At 41.7% G+C, this 25783-nt stretch overlaps 1 protein-coding gene across 6 annotated transcripts in view; it reads left to right on the forward strand.

Annotated features, from left to right (window-relative positions):
- Positions 1-25783, forward strand: part of LOC126292169 (uncharacterized) — a 72220-nt gene that overhangs the window by 22619 nt on the left and 23818 nt on the right. For all 6 annotated transcript variants that reach the window (XM_049986008.1, XM_049986009.1, XM_049986010.1 and 3 more), the window contains 2 exons: positions 5312-7987; positions 20056-20250. In XM_049986008.1, the coding sequence (XP_049841965.1) occupies positions 5312-7987; positions 20056-20250 (2871 nt within the window). The remainder of the gene's footprint in view (positions 1-5311; positions 7988-20055; positions 20251-25783) is intronic.

Consider the following 25783-nt stretch of genomic DNA (forward strand, 5'->3'; position numbering starts at 1 on the left):
ATCAACAATGCAAACACTACCATTGTTCTGCAGCATATCAGTCTTATAGAATTTGATGGGTTACTCTTGCAGCTTACTTATTTGAGTATATTCTTGTTCTTTGGAGTCAGATGTGGTATAATATTAGCATTGTTTATATTAGGTTACATTATGATTAGTTACTTTATTTTTTTGTTTCTCTACAGGTCTGAAGATGGTGTGATGGAACTGAAACTGATTTTAAATTTATATATCTTCGCATTCCCTGTGTGACTCCTGTCCAATGCACCCACTTCGCTCATTCTACTCAAGTCCTGTCACAGGGTTACCCTATCCCATCAGAGACAGGGCCACCTGTGAAAGCATTCAGTTGACTCATTGATGAGTCTTGTTACCTCACTTCTTCAGTAATTTCTTAACTACCTGAATCTTTGACTAGATGTCTCCATCCACAGTAATTTTTAGCTCCTCTTAATATAATGTGAAGAGGTAGGCTGACAATCTTTTTCATTTGATCGAACCATCTACTTGGAGCTCTTCCTTGTGGTCTTTTGCCTTCAGTTTTGCCTTGCAAAATGGTCTTTTCTAAATGATTCCTCTCTTCTCAAAATATGCTCAAAGAACTTGGAAGTATCTTTGACTAACACAACAAGATAAACTTCTCGTGATGCTAAATTAGTCCATAATAGAAGCATTGGTTCTTAATTCTGTCCACAGTAAGTATAACATCCTCTCACAGCATCACATGTCTAAGGCATTAATTTGGCTCCTGGCTCTAGTTTCTATGGTCCAGGTCTCTCAAACTTAAAACACCTGGACTGTAAAAGCTAGTAACAAGAGCAAGATTGATTCCGTAGAGATGTGGTGTTGGTGGAAGATGTTAAGTGTACTGTGGACAGAAACCTAAAAGTAGTAGTGTCATATTCCAGCTCTGCTGTCCCTACAATTTCATTTATGGGATAAACAAATTTTTCTTCAGGACTGTCCCCGTACTTGTGCTGTTTGAGGCTTTCCCGGTGCTGCATCTGCTTGATAGGTTCCCGGGAATTACGCCGGATAATATTGTAAAAACTGCACAATATTTCAGCAAGACAACTGCCTGTCATCTTCAGAGAAACCTTAGCGCAGATGCTTAAATCGTGCACCAACACCTTGCGTGCGTGAACGGGGTCAGTCACTCCCGGCCGCATTTTCCCGCACCGTGGCTTGCTTCTGCGGACTGCAACCCATTTATTCAGCATAGGGCTCTGGTATTCGACACCGTTTATGATTGGTCTTTGATGACATTATGCCCCCACTGGCACCTGCACTGTTCTAGGAAGCCAAAATATAAATTGGTGAGCTTCTCAGTGACGCGACAGGAGCACCTGCAGATGGCGGGCAGTTGTCTTGCTGAAATATTGTGCGGTTTTTACAATATTATATGGCGTAATTCCTGGGAACCTATCTAGCTGTCCTCTTACGTTTAAAAGGTAAATCTATATTCCTAAGATATGAAACTCTGGCATTCCACTTGGATTGATATTGAGCCCCAATCTCTTTAATTTTTATACAGCAGACTTGGGAACTGTGCTACCAAGAGCTATACAAATACTCCAATATGCTGATGATATATGTATATATTCTTCTGAGACGAGCCTTGAATATTGAGGGGCATAATGAGAACAGCAATGGCCCAGCTAGAAACCTGGTTGACATCTAAAGGTTTACAAATCTCGGCCCTTAGGATGATAATTGTTAATTTTGGTAGATGAAAGATTCCACAATGACTAATACACATGAGATTTTGAGTGAGCCAGGTTTTCCCAATGAAGAGGCAAACTAAATTTATGGGAGTAATAATGGATTCAGGTGTCTCATGAGGATGGCATATTGCATATCTCATAGAGAACATCCAGCCTTGTCTCAACATGTTGCACTTGGACACAAGAGTATGGTTGGGTATGGAACATAACCTACTACTATTCATATACAGGAGTCTCAAAACATCTGAAATTGACTATGGCAGCATTCTCTTCTGCAGAAAACTATAAAACTCCAGTTTAGCTGCATCAGAACTTGTCTAGGAGCTGTGCACTCCTCACCAACAAACAAATGTTTAGCTGAAGGTGCGGAAAAGTCCACTGCCCCATGAAGGAAATTAATGACAGTTATATTTATTCTAAGAAGACTGGCTGTAATTAATCACCCACTGATGCAGAAACTAAAGAGAGGGCTTCAAGAAGACATGAATAGACATAGAATGAACACTGCCCTAAAATCAGAGCTCTGTAGAAGCTTTGTAAACCTAAATGTCATTTTACCTAATTTTTGAAGTACACCAACATATTGTAATGCAGAATACCAGTACACAGAAATAACTTTAGTAGCTGTTGTCTTCTACTTCCCAATAACAACTAATGCAGAACAGTTAGTAAAAGCCTGTATTACTGATAATTTTTGGAATATCTCCAGATTTATTTATACCAATGGCTCCAAGAGTCCAGATATAATGGTAGATTGGGCTGCACTTCCCTATGCCCAAGCACAAATTACAAGGAACTGATATCACTTCCCAGTAAAACTTCTAGCTTTTCAGCAAAAGCTATAGCTATAATTGTAGCTTTTAATTATTCACAGATCCTCACAGCAACAAGCATTTTGAAATTTCCTGGCAGATTAAAACTGTGTGCCGGACCGAGACTCGAACTCGGGACCTGTGCCTTTCACGGGCAGGTGCTCTACCAACCGAGCTATCCAAGAACGACTTATGACCCGTCCTCACAGCCTAACTTCTGCCAGTACTTCGTCTCCTACCTTCTGGAAACAAGCATTTTCATTTTAATGGACAGCAGAAGCTTTCTCCGACACTTGCAGACACCTCCTATTCTCAAGAAATCTAATCCACTACGAATATATCAGACAGAAGATAAAATTTATGAGGCTCTAAGAACAACATTAAATATAATGAAATGGTTGATAACTTAGCAAAGGCCTCTGTTCAACATGGTACTTTCATAAACATTTTATTATTGTCATCAGAATGAAGACTGCTTTCTGTAGAACAAGAAGGTGAATGTGGAACGATGAATATCAAGCCTCATTGTGCATTGAAGGGAAATAATACAATCAAATACAGCTGAAAATTCCGTCAAAGCCTATGTTCTACACAATTAAGGCAAAAAATTTATAAACTCCTTAATCCTAATTAGAATTAATCGTGGATCTTTCCCTTGCCATCTTGACTGATTACAGTTGGGTATATCAGTCACATCATTTTTGAATTTAACCTATATGAAAACCAGCAAATTGAATTTATTCAACAGTTAATCGGATGAAATTTTTAGATAAATGTAACCTCACTTTCTAAAACCGTAAAACATTGAAACATGGTATGTGGCCTTCAGGCCACAAGTCTAAATAAATAAATAAAAACTAGGCTGTAGGTTCTGCATGACAACCAACCAGCTGAGCACTAGAATGAATGCCCACCACCAAATTGTGGCCAACAGCAGATTTGACCACCCAGTGGCAGGATGCGCCGCTGAGCACAGTATACTAGATTTCAGTGGCTTCTTCAGAACTCACGCCATCTGGATCTGATCCTCTTCCAGCCCCTTCCCCTTTCACAGCTTCTTCTCTAATACCAGTTTCTCTGAAGTGCATCCTTTGATCCTGCAGCCCTTGTGGATGCCATTCTCTTCTAGCTCCTTTCTAAACCCTTCTCTGCCCCTAGCCTCATGTCCGCAGCTTGTGGTCTAGTGGTTAGTGTTGCTGCCTTTAGATCAAAGGTCCCCGGGTTTGATTCTCGGCCAGGTTGGGGATTTTCTCTGCCCGGGAATTGGGTGTTTGTGTTGTCCTCTTCATTCCATCATCATAATTCGTAACAAGTGGCTAGATGGGACTGTGAAAAAGATTGGATTTTGTAAAAATTAGGACTTTGTGCGGGTGCTGATGACCGTGCAATTGAGCACCCCACAAACCAATCATCATCATCATCATCATATCCTCACACCTTGCATTCCCTGCCCTCATCCCTCATTTCTCCCTGCCCATGCTCCCATTTTCTTTTTGCTAAATTCACCTATGAACTTACACCTGCACTGTTCTCTCTGTGGTCTCCCTCTTCTATCTGTTTTGTCTCCCTATCCAATATGAGTCATCGCCTCAATCTGGCTCCAGTGTCTGTTTTACTTCATCAGCTCTGAATTAATTGTAGTTGTTGCTTAGCTTGTGCAAAATCTTTTTTAGGTGCCTCTCAAGCACTCAGTACCAGAGAATGTGGTGAGTGGTTACATTTTGTCCCCGTATAACTTTTCAGACTGTATCTAACAAATAAAGTGGGTTAACAAGAACTGTAACTAGAGACTGATGGAATGGATTTTTGATAGTAAAAGATATTTATGTTATATTATGTCAGGATATTAACTGGCTTCATTTCCTTCTTACAAGTAATCACTTTAGCGACATCCACAACTGTTTTTACAGCTGTTGAGAAATGAAATCAGGCTGTGGTCCATCACTGTATTTTACTTATGTGCTTTTTTCCCCCATTATGTGCGGCAGATAATGTGCAGCAAACCTCTATTTTACAACCTGATTCACTCTTAGAGTCTGACTGTCATCAGATATATGTGTAAAAATTAAATGTACTTGGAGGACTGAAGCACAACTTACGACAATATTTGTGTTAGTCCTTTTGGTTCATTGTGATTGGTGTAACATTGCTTCAGATTTACCTTTCTTTAAAAACCTGATAGTGATCAAATTATGAGACTGAAGCTTGTAAAATAGAGGTTTGCTTCAAGCTGTTGTTGATTGCGTACAAAAGTTAATAAATAGTAATTGTTGTGTGCAAATAATATATGCAAGGGGAAGAAAAGTTTCCAGCAAATGTTACAGCCTGTCCTACGAACTGAACCAATGCTTGTGATGGGGGAAACTACCCTTTTCCAGAAAAATGAAGCCTGCAATATTGTAGATTGTGATCATGTGTGTTTCTTGAGATAGTTATATTAGTTCCAAATTTCTGTGTTCTGTTTAGTAATAACATCTTTAGTGGAAAAATAAAAACCCTTGGATGTGTATGATCACTGCATCACCACTTGTTGTAACATTGTGAAATGGCCTTTAGCTGCTCTTTGTGAAAAAGGGGTGGGGGGCATTAGGGGCTCATACAGTAACATGCTTGTTTCTCACAGTTCTATGATTATTAATTTCTGAGGCCAACAGATTTCTATGAGCAGCTTTTCAGCAATCAGTTAGGCTGAGTTTTAATTCTATCGTGGTTCGCAGTGAAAAATAACATGTTTAAGCCCTGTCATTTGCCTTAGTGTGATTTCTCTGTTGGCAGGAAACTGACAGGACTACAGAAAGCCGATCGCCATTCAGGCAGTTGAGACCAGCATCTGCCGTGCCGCAACAAGGTGGCGTTCTTGGTGAAGGCACAACGCTGAAAACGTCCCAGCAGGACATCATCGACAGGGTTGTCGACCGGATGTGCCGCCTTTCGGACAGTGAAGGCATTGGGTCGAAGCTGTTGGATAACAATAACGATGCACAGTATCCATGCTCTCGAGAGAGGTCGCTGGTCGGCGACGTAGAGTCCCGCTGCTGCACTGGAGCCCAGTCCCAAAAGAGTTTGTTTCGCAGCAGTGGCAGTCCTGGACCACCAGTTGAAGAAAATAGTGCCCTCGAAGTTGCTGGAGAAATGAGTGATGGGGAAGATGGTACAGTTGTGCCCCCAGGGTTTGAAGATTCTCCTATAAGGGAGAAGGGATCGTCTACTATGCGAAACGATATCGAGGATTTTGCTAACTTCCCTGTTGGCGCAGTCGTGGCTGGAGGGAAATTGGCGGATGAGTTAAAGGACTTTTCTGTTGCTGAGAGAGAGAGCGCATTGTCTAGTTTTAGGTCTGGTTGTGAACTAAGAACTGTTAACAGCACTGTAGATTGCCTTAACCTCAAGAAGACTAAAGCGAGCTTGAAAGAATTTCCGAAGAAAAACTATGAAACAATAGAGGACAGCATCATGGCATCTTGTACTTCAATTGGGGAAGTTGGATGTAGTTCAACTAGAGAGAGTTCTGTCGGCGAAGAGAGCATCACTTCTGGGGAGAAAATGGAACCTGAAACAAAGACCAAAGTATCCAAAGATCTCTGTAGTTCTTCCAGTAATTGTACACAACCTTTCTCTGCCTCTCCTCAGGATAAGGGGGTAGAATGTCCGCAGCAACACTCCAGAAATGCTGAACGACAAAAAATCCCTGGTTCACTAGGTGGAAATCCTAAGAGTTTTGAGTGTCCGTCAGAAGAATGCTCTTTGCTCCCTGACAAGTATACCAGCAATGATTGTATCACACAGTCATCTCCCTCACAAGATACATCGAACAATTCTGTAGCAACAAAAAATGTGGGATATGTGGGACCAATTCTTGCAGTGACTAGCTTGCGGGAAGGTGACAACTCTGTCAGACTGTCGACAGCTGCCTCTGGGTGTCTTCCCAATGCAAAGCCTATAGGGAAAAGAGGTCATTTGTGTCCTAAAGTAAAGAAATTGCTCCATTCTGAATCAGTAGATAATGTACAAAATGCAAGTGATCTATTAAAATGTGTAGACTGTCCAGGAGTGCCATTTGTCTCAACTGAAGAACAGAGAAGAGAATTGACTGTTTCACATGCTATGGACATTTGTTTGAAGGACTCCACCGACAATTTTTCAGGCTCGAAATTGGAGGAGCATGTCAGTAGCGATGTTTTGTGCAGAGGACCGGATGTAGAAGAAATGGTAAAGATACAAGGGAAGAAGCCAGAGCGGAAACTTCTGCAGGTGAAGCCATCTGTACGGACTGTAGAAAGTGCAACACAGTTTGATGGAGGCACGTACACTCATGTCTTTGTGAGTAAGACGTCGAAGAATGAGCGCAGTGAGAGAAAAAATGACTGTCCGACAGCATTATTGAAATATCAGCGTGTGGTGGACGATACGGAGGGAAAAGATAGTGGGAAAACTGATGGACTTGCCACCATTATTTGCCATACTAATGACACTGGTGTTTTCCCCTCTTTAAAATCTGCAGACTGTAATGGTGTGTGTGCCACAAATTACAGTGGAGAGGTAAAAGTTAAAACAGCAAACGAAGCTTCTCCAGCTAAAATTTTGAATCATTCAACTTCGAAAAAGCCAGGGAAATTGAGAGGTGCCAGCAGGAAACGTGAACACTTCCTTGTGTCTACTGGATCTGAAATGACGAAAATTCAGCCTGGAAAACATTTTAAAAGAATGAAAATGGACAACAAAATTGTACACAACTTACAAACAAAAAATGTGCACATGGTAGAAAGCACGAGCAAAGGATTCACGGAAGGTACTGGTGTTGTGCTACCTCACGTCGTTTCAGAAGGAAGAGGCTTCCATCTGGATGACCAAAAGCAAGCTACTGGCAGTGAAACATCAGAAAAGTGTCTGGATCTCAAGGTATACAATACTGCCCAGAAAGGTGACCATAAAGAAACTGTTGTTTACGGTTCTGAAAACTTTAAAAGTGCCGGTAGTACCATTTGCTCTGCCGACGCAAATAAAGATAATACCAGTCGAGAAGAAAAGGTTTTGTGTGAGGTGCCATTTTGTTCTGTAAGTAGCGAGTTGAGCACTGATGTAGAGAATAACAGTACATTTCAAATGTGTGAATCTACAATACCGAGTGTGCGAGAAGCATGTGGAACTCGTGATGAGTTTGCTGAAATGACAAGGACAGAAGAAAATGCAGATAACACTGATAATGTAGAGCTGGTGAACATTTGTGTTTCTGTGGACCAAATTATTAACAGTGCAGATGAAAAGACATCTTATGAAAGTGCTCCCAATACCAGCTCAAAATTAGTACGGACTTCTGTGCCTGTGGAGTCATGTGAGGGTAGTAATATTAGTGTAGTGGAAGAATCCGTCATCGGTGAATTGACTGCCACTTCATCATCTGTCGTTCTTGACATTGATCTGGACCTGACACAAACACGACTGAGCCCACAGGTAAGAACACTGTAAGTTCTTTTCTTTAATTTTATTTTGTTTACTTTTACATTTGTCATTGTGGTAGATTAGGCCTGAAAAGCCATCTCTTGCATTCTTCATACTTCAGTAAGCTAGTGAGGGGGTGTTCCATTAAGAACGCGACCTTTGAAATGCCTGCCATTTCTGTTCTAGTAAGTTAGCAGCACTGAATGTTGAACTATTTTCATCTATTTTCATTGTGGTTACTAATGGAGCATGCCATGAAGGAATGGTGTATTGTCACAATGAAAACTTATGACAAACATAGTGAATATTGTGTAGGTCTGTTCACAAATGGTGTGGAATGTTTGGTCAAAGTAATATGCCAAATAAGTTGGCTTTGATGAGACTAAGTGCTAAATTTGAGAAAACTGGTTCAGTTGTGAATGTTAAACTCCTGGGACATTCTAGTGTTAGTTATGTAGAAAATATCACCATCATGAGTGATAATGTTGGAGAAAGCCTGGTGGAATCTATTCACTGACGTTTACAACAATCGAATATTCCAAGAGCCAGCACATAATGAATTCCAAAAGATGATGTGCACCTTGAGACTTATAAAATCCAACTGACACACTGAGGCCCATATGATCACAAAAAGCACTGAGCATTTACCCATCGGGTGCTTGCGAAACAAAGAGTTAACAACAATCATTAAGAAAATAATGTTCATTGATGAGACACTTTCTGCTGAAGGGCTTCGTGAACAATCAAAATTGTAAGATTTGGGGCTCAGAAAACTCTTGTGTAATAATTACTGAGAAGCCACTACATCCACAGTGAGTGACTTTGTGGTGTGGCATTTAGGTTGAAGCGTGTAATTGGGCTGTGTGTATTCGAAGATAGTCAGAAATGCATTAATTGTGGACTGTGAAACTTAATGCATATGGTACTTACAGGGTTTTTGTGGTCTGAACTGGATCAAGCAACGGACGAGGACTGCAAAGCTCTAAGTAGCACATATATATAGTCCAAACTTGGAAAAATAACACTAGTGCACCTTTCAACATTAATCCTTTATAGTATTGCAATTTGCAGTGCATATATCCACAACTGCTTTTGAAATGGTGGGCTGTGCTATTCTGTGGCTAAATCCAGACTCTCAAGATGCCACATTAGCCAAGAAACGTAATGTTACAACCACCTTGCGATGTAACAGGGCATTTAATGGTATTTTATTCGTGATCTTGACTGGTGTGATCACAAAACACACAAACATATGAAGTAATTCTTACTTTCGAGAATGTGAGACAGCCTCCCTCATGACTGTGTCACACTTGCTAATTCCGTCTTCTACCACAGACAGCAGCTCCTCGTAGCAGTCTATGTCCATCCTCATGAAGCTCCAAAATTCATGCGGATCTTAGAGCATCAATTCTTTCACAAGCAGTGAATATAATCACTGCCTTTGTCCCTTCTTTTCAGATAGGGTCAAACTCAATAACGTCTGGCTTTTTGTTTTCTTCGTCGTTCTGCCATACTCCGAAGATTTACTGTCACTCCAGGGCAATAGCTCCAAAAACAAAAGGGGTCCTGAATGTGCAAAATGCTGTATAAATACATGTACCTGTGTAACCAAGTGTCGTAATATAAAACTAACTGTTGAGTACGTAATTCAGAACAGTAGTAACCTACATAAGAGAATAACAATTACTTAATGATAAAAATAATTTCTTATTAAATAGGAACCTTGATTTGCACAAATAATTTGAACGAATGGCCTTCCAATGTCGCACGGTCCCCCTTGTGTTTCACACGGTAGGACAAAAACCTCTACAAGAGATCAGACCATTCTGTTTGCATTTCGCGTATTGTCACTGTCTACTGCTAATGTGTGCCAGGTATATCCCACATGGATGGTGTAATAGGTCTACGTGAACCAGCCTGTAGTTACAGATATGCACCCTTGGGGCATTGGTGCATAGCTGTACAATTTACACACACCCTGTAATAGTGGCTTACGCTTGTGGGGGCAATGGCTCCTTATTCTTTCAGAAGGGTTGAAGGGAAAGGAAGAGGGATGAACGAAAAGGATAGGTGAGGTTTAGGAAGTAGGAAGAAATACAGAAAAGTTGCCCAGTACTATAGGTGAGGGAAGATTTACTGGAGGGGATGACATGGAAAGTAAAGCAGAGGAAAGAAAGGAAAGGAAAGGACAGAGTCTTTCGTTCTCGTCCTGTCAAGTAAGTCCTCCCAGACCTGGGTATCTGAATGACTTTTCTGTAACTCTCCCCATTTCCTTAACATCACCAGTCCTTTCCTTTCATCCCTCTTCCTTCACCATGGTGGTTTTTTTCAGAAACGAATAGTCCACGTTTTTCATTTTGATTTAGTTGCCGCACCCCTTGTTGTTGTCAAAGGTGGTGGAATAAACTTCACACACTTTCTGTTCCTCAAAGTATTCTGGAGAATGTCTTGAACATTTGATTCACGGACATTCCGCAATAGCAGTGGCTGTCTTCAGCAATAGCTCTCCACAATAGATGAGTCAGTTTTCAAAAGATCACAAATTTTCTTAATGTTTTCATGGGATGAACTTGGGGTAGAAAGCCCTGACCTATCATTGTCATCAAGTGACACCTGTCCTTTAAAATGTTTAAAACGCCTCATACACTTATGCATGAATTAAACCATTTTCATGCAAGCATTTTTCATGGACTTGAATGTCTATGTAGCTGTTTCAGCTAGCAAAACTTCCAACTAAAATCTGTCGTAGATCCTTTGAACAAAAAAAAAATGGTGCCCAGTTCTACAGAGATACTGAAGGAACTTAACTGGAAGATGCTCGAAGACCAATGTAAACTATCCCGAGAAAGTCTATTAACAGAGATTCAAGAACTGCCTTTAAATGATTACTCTAGGTATTTGCTACAACCCCCTATGTGTTGCTCACATAGGAATAGTGAGGGTAAGATTAGTATAACTACTGCATGCACAGAAGCATTCAAACAATCATTCTTCCCGCACCCAACATGTGAATGGAACGGAGAGAAACCCTAATGACTGGCACAGTGGGATGTACCCTCTGCCATGCACAACATGGTGGTTTACAAAGTGTAGATGTAAAACATGAAATTGAATCATTGCTCATTGCTCCATTGTGTTTTGTGACACAATGACATTGACACACTGTGGCTGCATGTCCACTATGTAATATTGCCTGCTCACAGCTGACTTGTCAAATGCACATCTGTTGTTTACAGTCATTAGTTCAAGCTGGCACTTCAGTTATTATACGGATGAGCATTCTTAGAAACGTCATTGGATTTGGGTTTTTGTTATCGTGAGTTTTGTTCTTCACAGGTTACGTCATTTTTGTAAAATAATGCTTACAATAGGCCTGTCCCTCTTGACCCTGGGGTCTGAATGATCTACTGCTCCTTTCTAGTGTAATCCACCCTATCCCTTCAATTGGTGTAGCCCAGCAAAATATACAGGACAACTTTGTGAAATTTGTGTAATAGTGTGGTTCTCTGGAAGAGTGGAGTGGTAGAGTGGGCAGCCAATAGTTGATAAAACATTCATTCTCTAATAAACAGGTGTAGAAAAAATTGAGTAGCTAGAAAGTAAGTTCATATTTGATGTGTCAAAATAAAATAGAGGTTTAAGGCTATCAACAAAATCTTTATTTATTATTGAAGAATGCAGTCCAGGAATTTACTTTGTAAACAATCATTTAAATGCAATAGCTTGGCTGCAGCACTCAAACAATGAACAAAATTTTGCATGGCGCCTTGGCTTGTGGACACTAGGATGGCTGCCACTTTGTGTCGAGGTAAACGGTGTGCAGAAGGCTTCCGCAGAGTGGCCTTTATTGTCTGAGACCTGCTGTATGTGTACTCATGAAGCGTCTTCACAGATGGGAACGTCTCGAGTGGAGTTGGCAACATGGCACATGGACGGTCGAACAGAGGGCCAATGTTCTTTTCACAGATGAGTCCCGATGTGGTCTGGAGAGTGATTCTCTACAGATTCACATTTGGAGGGAACGTGGAACACGGTCTCGGGACAACGTTGTGGGAAGAGGATCCTTAACATTGTGGGCAGGGATTATGTTGACCACACGAACGCCTCTTCATGAAATTTTATGGGTGAATTGGTAAGGTTTAACTGCTGTCAGGTATCATGATGAGATCTTGGGACCTCATGTGCGGTTGTTGCGAGATGCTGTTGGCCCAGCCTTAGTATTGATATTGCTCAACATACGGATATTTTCTTTCAGGTGCTCCAGAGAAGTCGGATTTTTGACGTACATGTTTTATTTGACATATCCCCGTAAGGACAACTTCATGGAGCAGAAATAGGACTGACTGGGAGCCATTTTATGTTACCACTCGTGGAGATTAATTTGCCAGGGAAAATTTCATGAACTTGCTGTGTAGACGTGCTGGACGTGTGAGCTGTTGCTCCATCTTGTTGAAAGTGTGTTCTTTGGTTATAACCGGGAAAGTTTTGCAATTCAGGCACCAAAAAGTCATCTAACATTATCACACAACGTTCTGAATTTATTGTCACTGGACGACCACTCTCTTCCTCCGAAAAGTCCGGACCAATTATTTCTCGAGCCGACATCGCGGCATGTACAGTAATTTTTGGCGAGTCATCGTGCTCCTGTTTGGGGTTCATTGTACTCCAGTGGTGTTAATTTTGCTTACTGGCATGACCATTCAGGTGAAAATGAGCCTCGTCAGAAAATGAGATGTCGTTAAATGAAGGGTACTGTCAAGTCATTAACTAAGTACAGTCTATGTCTGGCATCTTGAGGCTTTAATTCTTGCAGGACTTAGATTTTGTAAGGGTGTAGTTTAAGGTCTTTTTTCAGAATTTGATGCAGTGATGAGCTATGCACATTTAAAGAACTTTCACGCTTACGATTGGAAGGTTAGGATTGTCAGGTACACACTGATTTATAGTTTCCAAGGATCTGCTTGTGACTGATGACCTTGTTCGCCTAGATTTCAGTTTGGCTGGTGTCGAACCGGTCTCCTCAATCGTTGTGATCCATTTTCAGGTAAGGGGAACACTTGGAGCATCATTTACATTATACAATCCACAATTACTGCAAAATTTCCCCCATAATACAATTGCCAAACCACTGTTTTTGTAAAATTCTCACATACAGAGCATGCTGGCAGCTTTCAAGAAGCAGTCCGTATCAACTGAATTCCTAAAGGCCAATCCTGCGATGAACGTACCACCCACACTCTTCAGGTTTGTAGCGCATGCGAAGAGTGTACGTGTCCGCTGGTCTACATCTACATCTACATCCATACTTCGCAAGCCACCTGACGGTGTGTGACGGAGGGTACCCTGAGTACCTCTATCGGTTCTCCCTTCTATACCAGTCTCGTATTGTTCGTGGAAAGGAGGATTGTCGGTATGCTTCTGTGTGGGCTCTAATCTCTCTGATTTTATCCTCATGGTCTCTTCGCGAGATATACGTAGGAGGGAGCAATATACTGCTTGACTCTTTGGTGAAGGTATGTTCTCGAAATTTTAACAAAAGCCCTACTGAGCTACTGAGTGTGTCTCCTGCAGAGTCTTCCACTGGAGTTTATCTATCATCTCCGTAATGCTTTCGCGATTACTGAATGATCCTGTAACAAAGCGCGCTGCTCTCCGTTGGATCTTCTCTATCTCTTCTATCAACCCTATCTGGTACAGATCCCACACTGCTGAGCGGTATTCAAGCAGTGGGTGATCAAGCGTACTGTAACCTACTTCCTTTGTTTTCGGATTGCATTTCCTTAGGATTCTTCCAGTGAATCTCAGTCTGGCATCTGCTTTACCGACGATCAACTTTATATGATCATTCCATTTTATGTCACTTCTAATGCGTGCTCCCAGATAATTTATGGAATTAACCGCTTCCAGTTGCTGACCTGCTATTTTGTAGCTAAATGATAAGGGACCTATCTTTCTATGTATTCGCAGCACATTACACTTGTCTGCATTGAGATTCAATTGCCATTCCCTGCACCATGCGTCAGTTCGTGCAGATCCTCCTGCATTTCAGTACAATTTTCCATTGTTACAACCTCTCGATACACCACAGCATCATCTGCAAAAAGCCTCAGTGAACTTCCGGTGTCATCCACCAGGTCATTTATGTATATTGTGAATAGCAACAGTCCTATGACACTCCCCTGTGGCACACCTGAAATCACTCTTACTTCGAAAGACTTCTCTCCATTGAGAATGACATGCTGCGTTCTGTTATCTAGGAACTCCTCAATCCAATCACACAATTGGTCTGATAGTCCATATGCTCTTACTTTGTTCATTAAATGACTGTGGGGAACTGTATCGAACGCCTTGCGGAAGTCAAGAAACACGGCATCTACCTGTGAACCCATGTCTATGACCCTCTTAGTCTCGTGGACGAATAGCGCGAGCTGGGTTTCACACGACCGTCTTTTTCTAAACCCATGCTGATTCCTACAGAGTAGATTTGTACTCTCCAGAAAAGTCATTATACTTGAACATAATATGTGTTCCAAAATTCTACAACTGATCGACGTTAGAGATAGAGGTCTATAGTTCTGCACATCTGTTCGACATCCCTTCTTGAAAATGGGGATGACCTGTGGCCTTTTCCAATCCTTTGGAACGCTATGCTCTTCTAGAGACCTACGGTACACTGCTGCAAGAAGGGGGGAAAGTTCCTTCGCATACTCTGTGTAAAATCGAACTGGTATCCCATCAGGTCCAGCGGCCTTTCCTCTTTTGAGCGATTTTAATTGTTTCTCTATCCCTCTGTCGTCTATTTCGATATCTGCCATTTTGTCATCTGTGCGACAATCTGGAGAAGGAACTACAGTGCAGTCTTCCTCTGTAAAACAGCTTTGGAAAAAGACATTTAGTATTTCGGCCTTTAGTCTGTTATCCTCTGTTTCAGTACCATTTTGGTAACAGTGTGTCTGGACATTTTGTTTTGATCCACCTACCGCTTTGACATAAGACCAAAATTTCTTAGGATTTTCTGCCAAGTCAGTACATAGAACTTTACTTTCGAATTCATTGAACGCCTCTCGCATAGCCCTCCTCACACTATATTTCACTTCGCGTAATTTTTGTTTGTCTGCAAGGCTTTGGCTATGTTTATGTTTGCTGTGAAGTTCCATTTGCTTCCGCAGCAGTTTTCTAACTCAGTTGTTGTACCACGGTGGTTCTTTTCCATCTCTTACGATCTCCACCCAGAACTATAACATGGTGGGGAAATCTACTCGAAATATTTTCCAAATAATCCTGCAGGCGTTCAGCCACAACAACTGCTGAGCCCGGGGGCCTATAGAGACATCCAATTACCATGTCTGAGCCTGCTTAACTATGACCTTCACCCAAATTATTTCACATTTCGGATCTCCGTCAATTTCCTTTGATACTATTGCGCTTCTTATCGCTATAATCACGCCTCCCCCTTCACTGTCCAGCCTGTCTCTGCGGTATACATTCCAATCTGGGTTTAGCATTTCATTACTGTTTGTCTGGTTTCAGCCAACTTTCTGTCCCTAGTACTATACGGGCGTTGTGACCGTTTATTAATGAGAGCAGTTCTGGGACCTTTCTATAGACGCTCCTGCAGTTTACTATTAGCACATTAATATTGTTATTCCGTGTTGCATTTTGCCTACTCCTACCTTGCCGCGTCTCAGTAGTTGTCTTGTCGGGCCTAGGGAGGGAATTCTCTAATCTAAAAAACCCCCATGTGCACCCCACACGTACTCCGCTACCCTTGTAGCCACTTCCGGCATGTAGTGCACGCCTGACCTATTCAGGGGGACTCTACATTTCTCCACCCAATAGCAGAGGTCAAGAAATTTGCACCCCAGCTCTCTGCAGAATCATCTGAGCCTCTGGTTTAAGCCTTCCACTTGGCTGGTGACAGGTGTAGAGCTACAGGCAACAAACCTCAGGCCAGGGCAGGCTGGCATCGGCATGCTGGTCTCGGCACCTCTCACCTGTGTGGCTCTGCTGCTGTCTGGCTAGCAGCTGCCCCACAATTCTGAGTCAGGCTGCAGTTCCTCACCTCCCACAGCTGCAGGTGGAGAGAATTGATATTCGATGTCAGTGGTAGTTGGTGGCATTGCCCAGTGTAAAACGCCATATTGGTCGCCGGAGCTCATTGGATGGCATCGGTGGACCCCAGTGGTTTGAGATTGGAAGGTGTACAGTTCTTACCTCAGACTTTGAGGTGTTGTTTGGACCCCTGGCAGGAATTCACGTGCAGAATGCGGTGGAGTGGATTGCATCTGTGATAGCTGCGTCTGGAGAGTGTCGATGACCCCACAGTAGAGACTAATCCTTAGCCTGGCTGTGCCAGTGTCCTTCTCGTGAGGCCTTGGAGTGTACAAGGGGATACGCAAAAGAAACTGAACTTTGTTTTAAACTTATTTATCCATGTTTTAAGCACTAAGCTTCAATCCCCTTCGAGGTATTCTCCAGTCCACTAAAACACTTGGCTAATCTTTTATTCCATTTTTCAAAACATTGTAAATTCATTTTTTGTGATGCTAGACATTGCCCCCTTTGTTTTTTTTTCTTCACCTCAGCAACATCAGTGAAGCGCTTTCCTTTCACATTTCTTTTCATTCTTGGGGGGGGGGGGGGGGGAGGGGGGGGGGAGAAGAAGAAGAAGAAGAAGAAGTCGCACAGAGCAAGGTTGGGTGAGTATGTGGGGGGTGAGGAACAGCCATAATAGTTTTGCTCAAGAATTGTCATACAGAAGGGGCTGTGTGAGCAGGGGCATTGTCATGATGGAAGAAAGAGTCACCTGACTGCCGCATATCAGGCCGCTGTTGTGCAATCTTTTCAAGTTAAGGCTGACCCTGTGGAAAAAAACTCTGAATGAACAACTTCTCTCACGTAAAAACAAATCGGCATTGTTCTAATGTTTAATTTCATCTGATGACTTTCTTGACTTCTTCCACTGGCTTGATTGTAGCTTTGATTCAGGATTGTAAAAATAGCACCAAGCTCCATCACTTTTGATAATTAAAAAAAAAAAAAAAAGTTTGGATCATTTCGGGACTCTTCTTGCAACCTTGCTTTCATGCAACATTGTTTTTAGTCAGCAGTCATACGAATTTGGGAGCCACCCTTTTTGTTACAAAATCTGTGGTGATAGTTTGTTGCACTGTACTCAAAGTCACTCCCAACAGCTACACAATTTTTTCAGTCGCCCATAGTTGATCTTTATTGATGATTACGCGCATGTTTTCAACGTTTTCATGTGACAACCAGAGCGAGGTTTGTCGTCAGTTGACATTTCACCATTTATGAAAGAGGAAAAACGCCCAAACACTAGAATTTTCCCATAGCATCATCCTTGTATGTCATTTTTAACATTTCAAGAGTTTCTGTTCCATCTTTTCGGAGCAGAAAGCAGAATTTCACCAGAGCGTACTGTTCACAAAAATCAGCCATTCAAAAAGTAAGTCGCACAAGAAACAGTTGTCACTATAAACTCTTCTGAAACTAGGCCCGACACTCCTCAGTGATAGCACTCTGCCTATTGGCTCTGAAGTATTCACGTTATGTGCTCCCAGCAGCAAAACGTGATACTACAACAGATCTGCCCACCAAAAAATTAGTTCAGTTTCTTTGGGTAACCCACTGTATATACATCAGAATGCCTTTTTAATACAGAAGGCACATGCTACCCCATACTTCAGGACTGTTGAAACTTCCTATGGCTAGTTGTTTCTTAGAGAATGGTGTTACTATCCAGGAAGCTGCCAGTATGACAAAATGGTGCTTCGGCTGGGTTTGGCTCTCACTCTGAATATGGCATTGGGCTCCTGTCTTGGCCTGTACCATTACATTTGGAAGGTAGGAGAGGAGCTTCTGGTTGGTTCTACTATGAGATGGGGTTGGGAAATGTCAATAGTGCCCAGATAGCTCAGCCGGTGACCATTTGTCCATGGAAAGTAATGGTTCCAGGTTTGAATCCCAGTATGCCGCACAGTTTTAAGCTGCAAGGAAAATTCATTCTGGGCACACTGCGCAGCAGAGTAAAAATTAATTCTGGAAGAAATAATACTACTGAAATCTAGGGAAGTATAGTTTACAATATTGTGAAAAGGAAAGTTGCTACTCACCACATAGTGGAGATGCTGAGTCGCAGAGAGGCACAACAAAAAGACTGTCACAATATAAGCTTATGGCAATCCAGGCCTTTGTTGAAAATAGACATTCCCACCACACACACACACACACACACACACACACACACACACACACACACACACACACACACAACTGCAGCCTCTGGTAGCTGAAGCCACACGGTGTATGGGTTGTGTTTGTGTATGGGATTATGTGTGTCTGTCATCTATTTTCGACAAAGGCGTTGATGGTCTAAAGCTTATATTTTGACAGTCATATTGTTCTGCCTATCCACGATCAGTATCTGCGCCATATGGTAGGTAGCAACTTTCCTTTTCATACTATTGTTACATTCCATCCTGGATTTTCCATTGTTTCAAAATGCAGTTTATGATATTGCAGTGCCTGTGTTGTTGAGAACAACAATGCAATGTTCCTTTGGACATGCATGGATGTCCAAAGGCACTGCAGTGACTATAGCCCTTACAAAATACATGAAATGTATTCACAGTTGCAAATACGAGCAACCATCACCTGTACAAGGGAACAACGACAGTGAAAATTCATGCTGGACTGGGACTCGAACCTAGATTTCCTACTTTACGTGTGCAGTTGCCTTAACCGCTGTGGCTATTCGCGCATGACCCATGGCCAGAACCAAACTTCCATATGTCATCATTCCAGTGTCACCACCTCTACTCGTACACACATTATGTAATTCCTGTACAGGAGGGGACATATTAATAGAAAGTTGCTGCCCGGTATCAGTAGACAAATATGATATTGCAGTGCCTTTGTTGTTGAGAAGAGTGATGCAATGTTCCTTCACACGTTGGTGCATTTCCAATGGAACAGGCTCTGTGGCGACTACAGCTGTTATGAAATAAATGAAATGTATTCACAGTTGCAAACATGAACAACAGTCAGCTGTATGAGGGAGCAATGACAGTGAAAATTTCTGCCAGACTGGGACTTGAAGGAATATTGCATTGTTCTTCTTAACAGCAAAGGCACAGCAGTATTGTATTTATCTGCTGATACCAGGCAGTAACTTTAAATTACAATGTCTTTCCCATAAAGGGGAACTATAGAATGTGTGTAAGAGTACAGGCTGTGATGTAGGATTGACAATGTATGGAAGTTTGGGTCTGTCCAGGGTCATGCATGGGTAGCAAAAGCGGTTAAAACAAACATTCACATAAAGCAGAAAATCAGAGTTTGAGTCCCAGTCCAGCACATATTTTCTTTGAAATTTCCTGGCAGATTAAAACTGTGTGCCCGACTGAGAATCGAACTCGGGACCTTTGCCTTTAGCGGGCAAGTGCTCTACCAACTGAGCCACCGAAGCACGACTCACGCCCGGTACTCACAGCTTTACTTCTGCCAGTATCTCGTCTCTTACCTTCCAAACTTTACAGAAGCTCTCCTGCAGGAGAGTTTGGAAGGTAGGAGACGAGATACTGGCAGAAGTAAAGCTGTGAGTATCAGGCGTGAGTTGTGCTTCGGTAGCTCAGATGGTAAAGCACTTGCCCGCTAAAGGCAAAGGTCCCGCGTTCGGGTCTCAGTCGGGCACACAGTTTTAATCTGCCAGGAAGTTTCATATCAGTGCACACTCGGCTGCAGAATGAAAATCTCATTCTGAAGACATATTTTCTTTGTCATCATCCCCTTATACAGTTGACAGTTGTTCGTATTTACAACTGTAAATACCTTTGATGGACCGATGGCCTTTGTAGTCTGGTCCCTTCAACCCCCACAACCCACAATGTATTTAGTGTGTCATCTACTTTTGTGTGTGTGTCTATATCAGCAGTACTAATTACGCATCTTGAAGGTAAGCATAATCTCTTTGTAGTTTTGAAGGTTTCTCTAGTGATTTTTCCTGTTAATATGCACAGTATTAACTCTCCGTTTATAAGCATACTGGATTTTATTTGCAGGGACTTGCAGACCTCGCTGCTAAGGATGGTGTTGTCGTCCTCACCTTACCAGTGGATGATGAGCTAGTGCTCCCTCCACTTCTGTCCGAACCACAGCCAGCCGTTGTCGCCGTGCAGCCAGCTGCCGTGGAGTGTCTGGAAGCTGCCAGCCAGACACTCACGGATGTCGAATCGCGGGACGCTGCTGCTTGCTCGGTAAGTGGAGCTGAAAGTTTCTGGCCTCTAAGGCTGATCTTATTTTGATACTGCCAGTACTGGGCACTAGACTGTCGGGGACTAAAGTTGCACTGGTGTCTGTCAGAACAGTCAAATCTTGTGCACGATATGTAACTTCCTGGCTGTTAATGATGCTGGGGTGATGTGCCTTCTCAGCATGACAGTCATTTTTTATAAATGTGACATTATCTTGGCATCTGTAGGCCTTATAAGTTATAATAGTTTTTTCACTGTCTGGATCATAAAGGTTATTTTAACTTATTTATTGTCAGTTAAGATTCTCTTCATAGGGAACTGATGTTGAGTGGAAGGATACTATGCCACAAATTTATTAATTTGTTTATTAAAAACACAAACACATTTAGAAAATAATGCAGGAGAACCTGAGCAGCTCCCCGAGCATTAATTAAATTAATTTTCAACAACGCAACTGTTGGTAGATATTACATAACTTTCAGAAATGACTGGAATAATAATAAAAAAAATTTGCTTGTTTTGAAAACAACATTAAGTTAAAGAAAATTAATAGATGTTGAACACAGAAGACTAATCATATAAAATTAACCTGCGTATTACACATTACAAGTTTTGTAAACATATTGAAAATAGCTAATAGACCAATAACATCAGCCATTCACAATCTTGTGACTGTATGCATATAATTAGAAGGAAGACCACTGGTCCAAGCAAGCAGAATAACCTGATAACATTAAATTTAGAGTATGGTTGACACAAGTGGGAGTCGCAGAGACAATCAATTTATCTTTCTTCATTTAAGTGTGGATGGCAATTACCAGTATTAACACCCTCAGTAAAGGCATTTATCGTACCCAGGTCACTTTACAAGGACCCAAAAATAAACAACAGATACATCAAACTATTTTATAACATACTAACTATACATAGCGAACTTCATTCTGCCTCTGAAAATCTTTATATGTTATAGCTGACCCGGCAAACGTTGTTTTGCCATATGAATTATCTCTAGTCTATAAGAATAATGTATACGTGTAACACAGTAGCCATTGTTGGCGGAAGCTTGTGACACAAACAATAATAATGGCCGAAAACTTTGTAGGGAGTGAGAAAAGGCTTAGAGGGATGTCCAGCATTATCGGCCACTATTAGTTCTAGCAGTAGACTGCGTGGATTTAACAATTGCAGCCGATACACGGCTCGTCCATGAGCGTACAAACATAGGCAATTTCGTGTTGAAACATGTTCGCTAGCATTATGAATAAAGCCAAGTGGCACACGCATCGATTTTTGTCGTATGTAAAAGTATTGTACGATTTAATTACTTTAGAGGAACAAAGGAGAGCATTGGAACTTCTTTGTTCCACTAAAAGAATTTGATTGTATGATATGTTTCCGTACGGTAACAATCGATGCGTGTGCACTAGGCCTAAATGTCGGTTTGGCGAATGACGCATGCTACCTAGTTAAACTTTTCGATCTAGTTACGTCAATTCAAAGAGGGATATTAGTCATTGCTTTTGGTATGTTCTCTTCAATTAAATATCTATCAAATAGTGGAAGACTATCACCGGTAGACACCTGGCAGGGATAACTGATCAAATGATAATTGATCAGTTATTGACCGGGGTTGAAAATTATTAAATTATTAAAATTGCTTTTTAAAAATAGGGGTTGATGGTAGAAGGGTGAAATTTAGGGTTGCGTGTATTTTTTAATGCCACACCATAAAAAAATAAAAATAAAAAGTTATGTCCAAAAAATAATAAATTTTTTTTTTGGGGGGGGGGGACCACCCTTATCACTTAGGGGTATAAAAAATAGATTACAACCAATTCTCAGACCTACCGAATATACATGTAAAATTTCACCAGAATCGATCGAGCCGTTTCCGAGGAGTATGGCAACTAACACTGTGACACGAGAATTTTATATATAAGGATGAACCACTAATTAGCAATTTGTGTTTACAACACAAATGGACACTGTAAATACACTTGAAAAAGACAAATGTCATGCATGAAGTACCCGGTTCCAAAATAAATAAAAAATTTCATTTATAGTACGGCCAAACAGCTTAAGCACCACTAGCTTAGTCACACCCACTCACAAAAACGTAACTTGAGTGTGATCTCCTAAAGTATTTGTGAGCAAAAAAGTTGACATGTCACAATGTGTAGCCAGGTTGGCAGTTACAATAGCTGCTGTGTGACCCAACATAATTGTGCAGACGCTAGTCAGATGCTCACCATAATTTCTTGCAAATCGAAGCGTAAGTTGAGAACAACTCGACCAAGGACTGCCATCAAGTAGGTGTTATGCTAAGAATCGGGAATCACCAGATGCTATGCAGCAGACACCTCTGCACCTGATTCTCAAAACTGGCAGACAAGAACTCAGCCTGGCACCATAGTGGACACAGGCTTCTTGCAAATTCACATGCCAAGAACAAGTCGGGTTCCACACATTGTGCAAAGATAGCTTTTTCAACAAGCAATTTTCACAGCTTCAGCTGACACTGAACCCACAGCGACCAAAAACAGAATCTTTAGGAGCGGGTCGAGGACACTGTCAGCCATGTTGTCACGGCATTTACTCCAGCCACTGTGCAATACATCACTCAGCCGACCATCACTTCGAGATTGCCTTCTGGCCGCGACAGCACTTAAATGCTGGTCAACGGACCTGCCCTTTACAGGCGACAAACCACTCGAAAAGCTACTGTGGCCAGAGAGGCTAGTAATTAGTGGGAACTATCGATATCAAAAAGTGCTTGCATGGCAAAATTTGTGTAGAATGCCTTTTTTATAATTGGTTTGGAGCACTGCAGTTTTGTTAGCATATCTGTGCCACAGGTTAACAATAGTACCGCTAGACACACGGTCCCATTTTACATTAAAGTTGTTACTTCGCAGTGTTCCCATCGTCATACTCCTTACAGTATGATAAAGGAATAAAACAATTTCTATGCATTTTGAGGTCCTCCAAAACTGTTCATAAATAAATGAAAAGTATGTTTGCAGTTCAGAGAATGAAGAAACTGATATAACTCATCATTGGTATCCAGTGCTGTGTGACGTATTCTCTCACAAAACATGACTCCATTAAATATTCTGTCCGCCCAAAAAGTATTTGGACCCCTTTTAGAAGAGTCTGAAACTCTGGAGGAATAGCAGCCCATCGTTCCTATAGAGCTGATGTTGGAATCTGGGATCTGAGGCTAAGTTACAACTCATCCCAAAGTTATTCAGTTGAGTTCAGGTTGGAACTCTTTGCAGACCTGTCCATTTCAGAAGTGTTGTCCACAAAACAATTGTGCTTTATGACAGGGTGATTTTGTCATGCTGATGGAAACATAGTGTTCATAAAGTTCCTCTACTCTACCTAGTACACAGTGCTGTAAAATGTATTCATATCATCCTGCATTTTCATTTTCTGAAGCACAGTAAGGGACCAACCCCCACCCCCCTCAAAGGAAAACACTCTTGTACTCTAGGACCACCTCATCATTATTTCTGTTGGCCCTACACATGGTACCAGGTAGCATTGTACAACCCAAACACTTCCATGACATTGCCATAGGATATTGCTCGATTCATCAATCATTTCTGATCATCCACTGTTCAATGGAGTTCCTCTTTACACCACCTCAAGTGTCGCTTGGCATCCACTACAGAAATATGTGGCTTATAGTGAGCTTCTGAACCATTTTACCCCATTCTCCTTAACTTTGTATGCAGAGTCATTGTGCTACCTGGTCTGCTTCGAATACTTAGGAACTTAAAAGTGATTCATTCTGCTGATTTCAGGTGATTTTTAACAACCACCCTTCGCAGTACTCAGTGGCCGCTGTCTGTCTGTGCATGAAGTGTCCTGGTCATGATCTAGCAGTGGTTTTCTCTTCGTGCTTCCAGTTCACCATCTATTCTCCAACAATTGACTCGAGCTGTGGGAAGGTTGGAAAAAAATGTCCTTGATGGATTTGTTACTCAGGTGACATCCATGTTCAAAGTCACTGAGCTCAAGAGTATACTCATCATGCAGATGTTGACTGAAAGACAACAGCTGACCATTTATAATTTTTAAAGAAACATGCTGGTTCCTGTTAATGGTCACTTCAGTGATACGAAAAATATCTTCAAAATGTCACAGACCCACCACTGGCAGGAACCTGACCTTGCACACATTTAGGATGAAATGCTTCAAAAGGCCTTCATCACACTTGACAATGTGTTAATTTGAATACAGGTAAAAACGTGATTCGCAGACCACCTTCTGTTCCGCCAGTTAGCTACTGTCCACGTTCGATGATTTCTAGCTTGTTGAAGCTTTATGCACCTGTGTGAACAATGGTCTCTGGCGAAATTACTGACTCCAAATCTTCACTGCATACAGTTCCCGTCACAATGTTCTCTCTCTAACTGGCGAGGCTGGACCTTCACTCACTGCCTGCAGCAAATGCTGTAGAATGAATCACTTGTTAAGTTCCGAAGTATTAGAAGCATACCAGGTAGCACAATGACTTTGCATAGGGAGTTAGGGAGAATAGGGTACAATGGTTCAGAAGCTCACTGTAAGCCACGTATTTCTGTAGCGAATGCCAAACGACACTTGAGGTGGTGTAAAGAGGGACAGTGGAACACCGTTGTTTGTACACACGTTAGACACACACTGTGAAATAGTAACAAATACAGCAACTTCGCACACTGTACAGCTGCGGGCATAGCCAAACACTGTTGCCTCTTTTTGCCATTCTGTAACGTCCATACATTTACCCATGTTTACATACAATGTCCACTTGAAACATAAATGTCTCACTCATTGTTACTTCTTTATGCTCAGATAGTGGCAGTGAATGCACAGTTCAATTTGTGACTCGATTGCTGTGCCGCCTGTAGAGGCTTAATGATTCACCTGTGCTTGCACACTCAGGCAACTAATGTTTGTCCCTGGTACTGGTAGAAGTTGAACTGCCTCATTTACAATGTTGCCAACCTTAGAAAGTAATTGCGGAATAGCTGTTACCAAATGTCTTGGGCACTCAGCATTATGTTACATTGTGTGTTGCTTGTTTTCTTTTTCTCTTATTTTGAAATGAGCTGTGAAACTAATGCAGGTCTATCACGAGGTTCGAGCATGACTCTCGCGACACCAGAAGGAATCAGAATCCGAATGTCAATTCTGGTTTTGCAGAAACGCAGATCACAGCTGTGAGAGGTTGGTTGGACTTACTTCCCCTCCACCGATCCTCAGCTGTTCAATGTTCACAGATATAATTTGCGTATGCTCGCAGCTGGCGGCTGATCGCATTAAAGTAACCACACTTAAAGTCTTCCTGTATAGTGCGAATAGAGTTATTTTCGGTTCTACTTCCACTCAAACTACCTATCTTAGCATTGCCAAGTGTGGGTCAAATGTCCGACAAAAGGGCTCTGAGACACGCAAACTAGGGCTTATACACTACAAATTTGAAATACGTGTCTTGCAGATTTTATAATTACTGAACTGGCTGGAAAAAGAAAGCTAATGCAGAGAA

This window comes from Schistocerca gregaria, chromosome 9 (genome assembly GCF_023897955.1).
Source record: "Schistocerca gregaria isolate iqSchGreg1 chromosome 9, iqSchGreg1.2, whole genome shotgun sequence".
Classification (NCBI taxonomy): domain Eukaryota; kingdom Metazoa; phylum Arthropoda; class Insecta; order Orthoptera; family Acrididae; genus Schistocerca; species Schistocerca gregaria.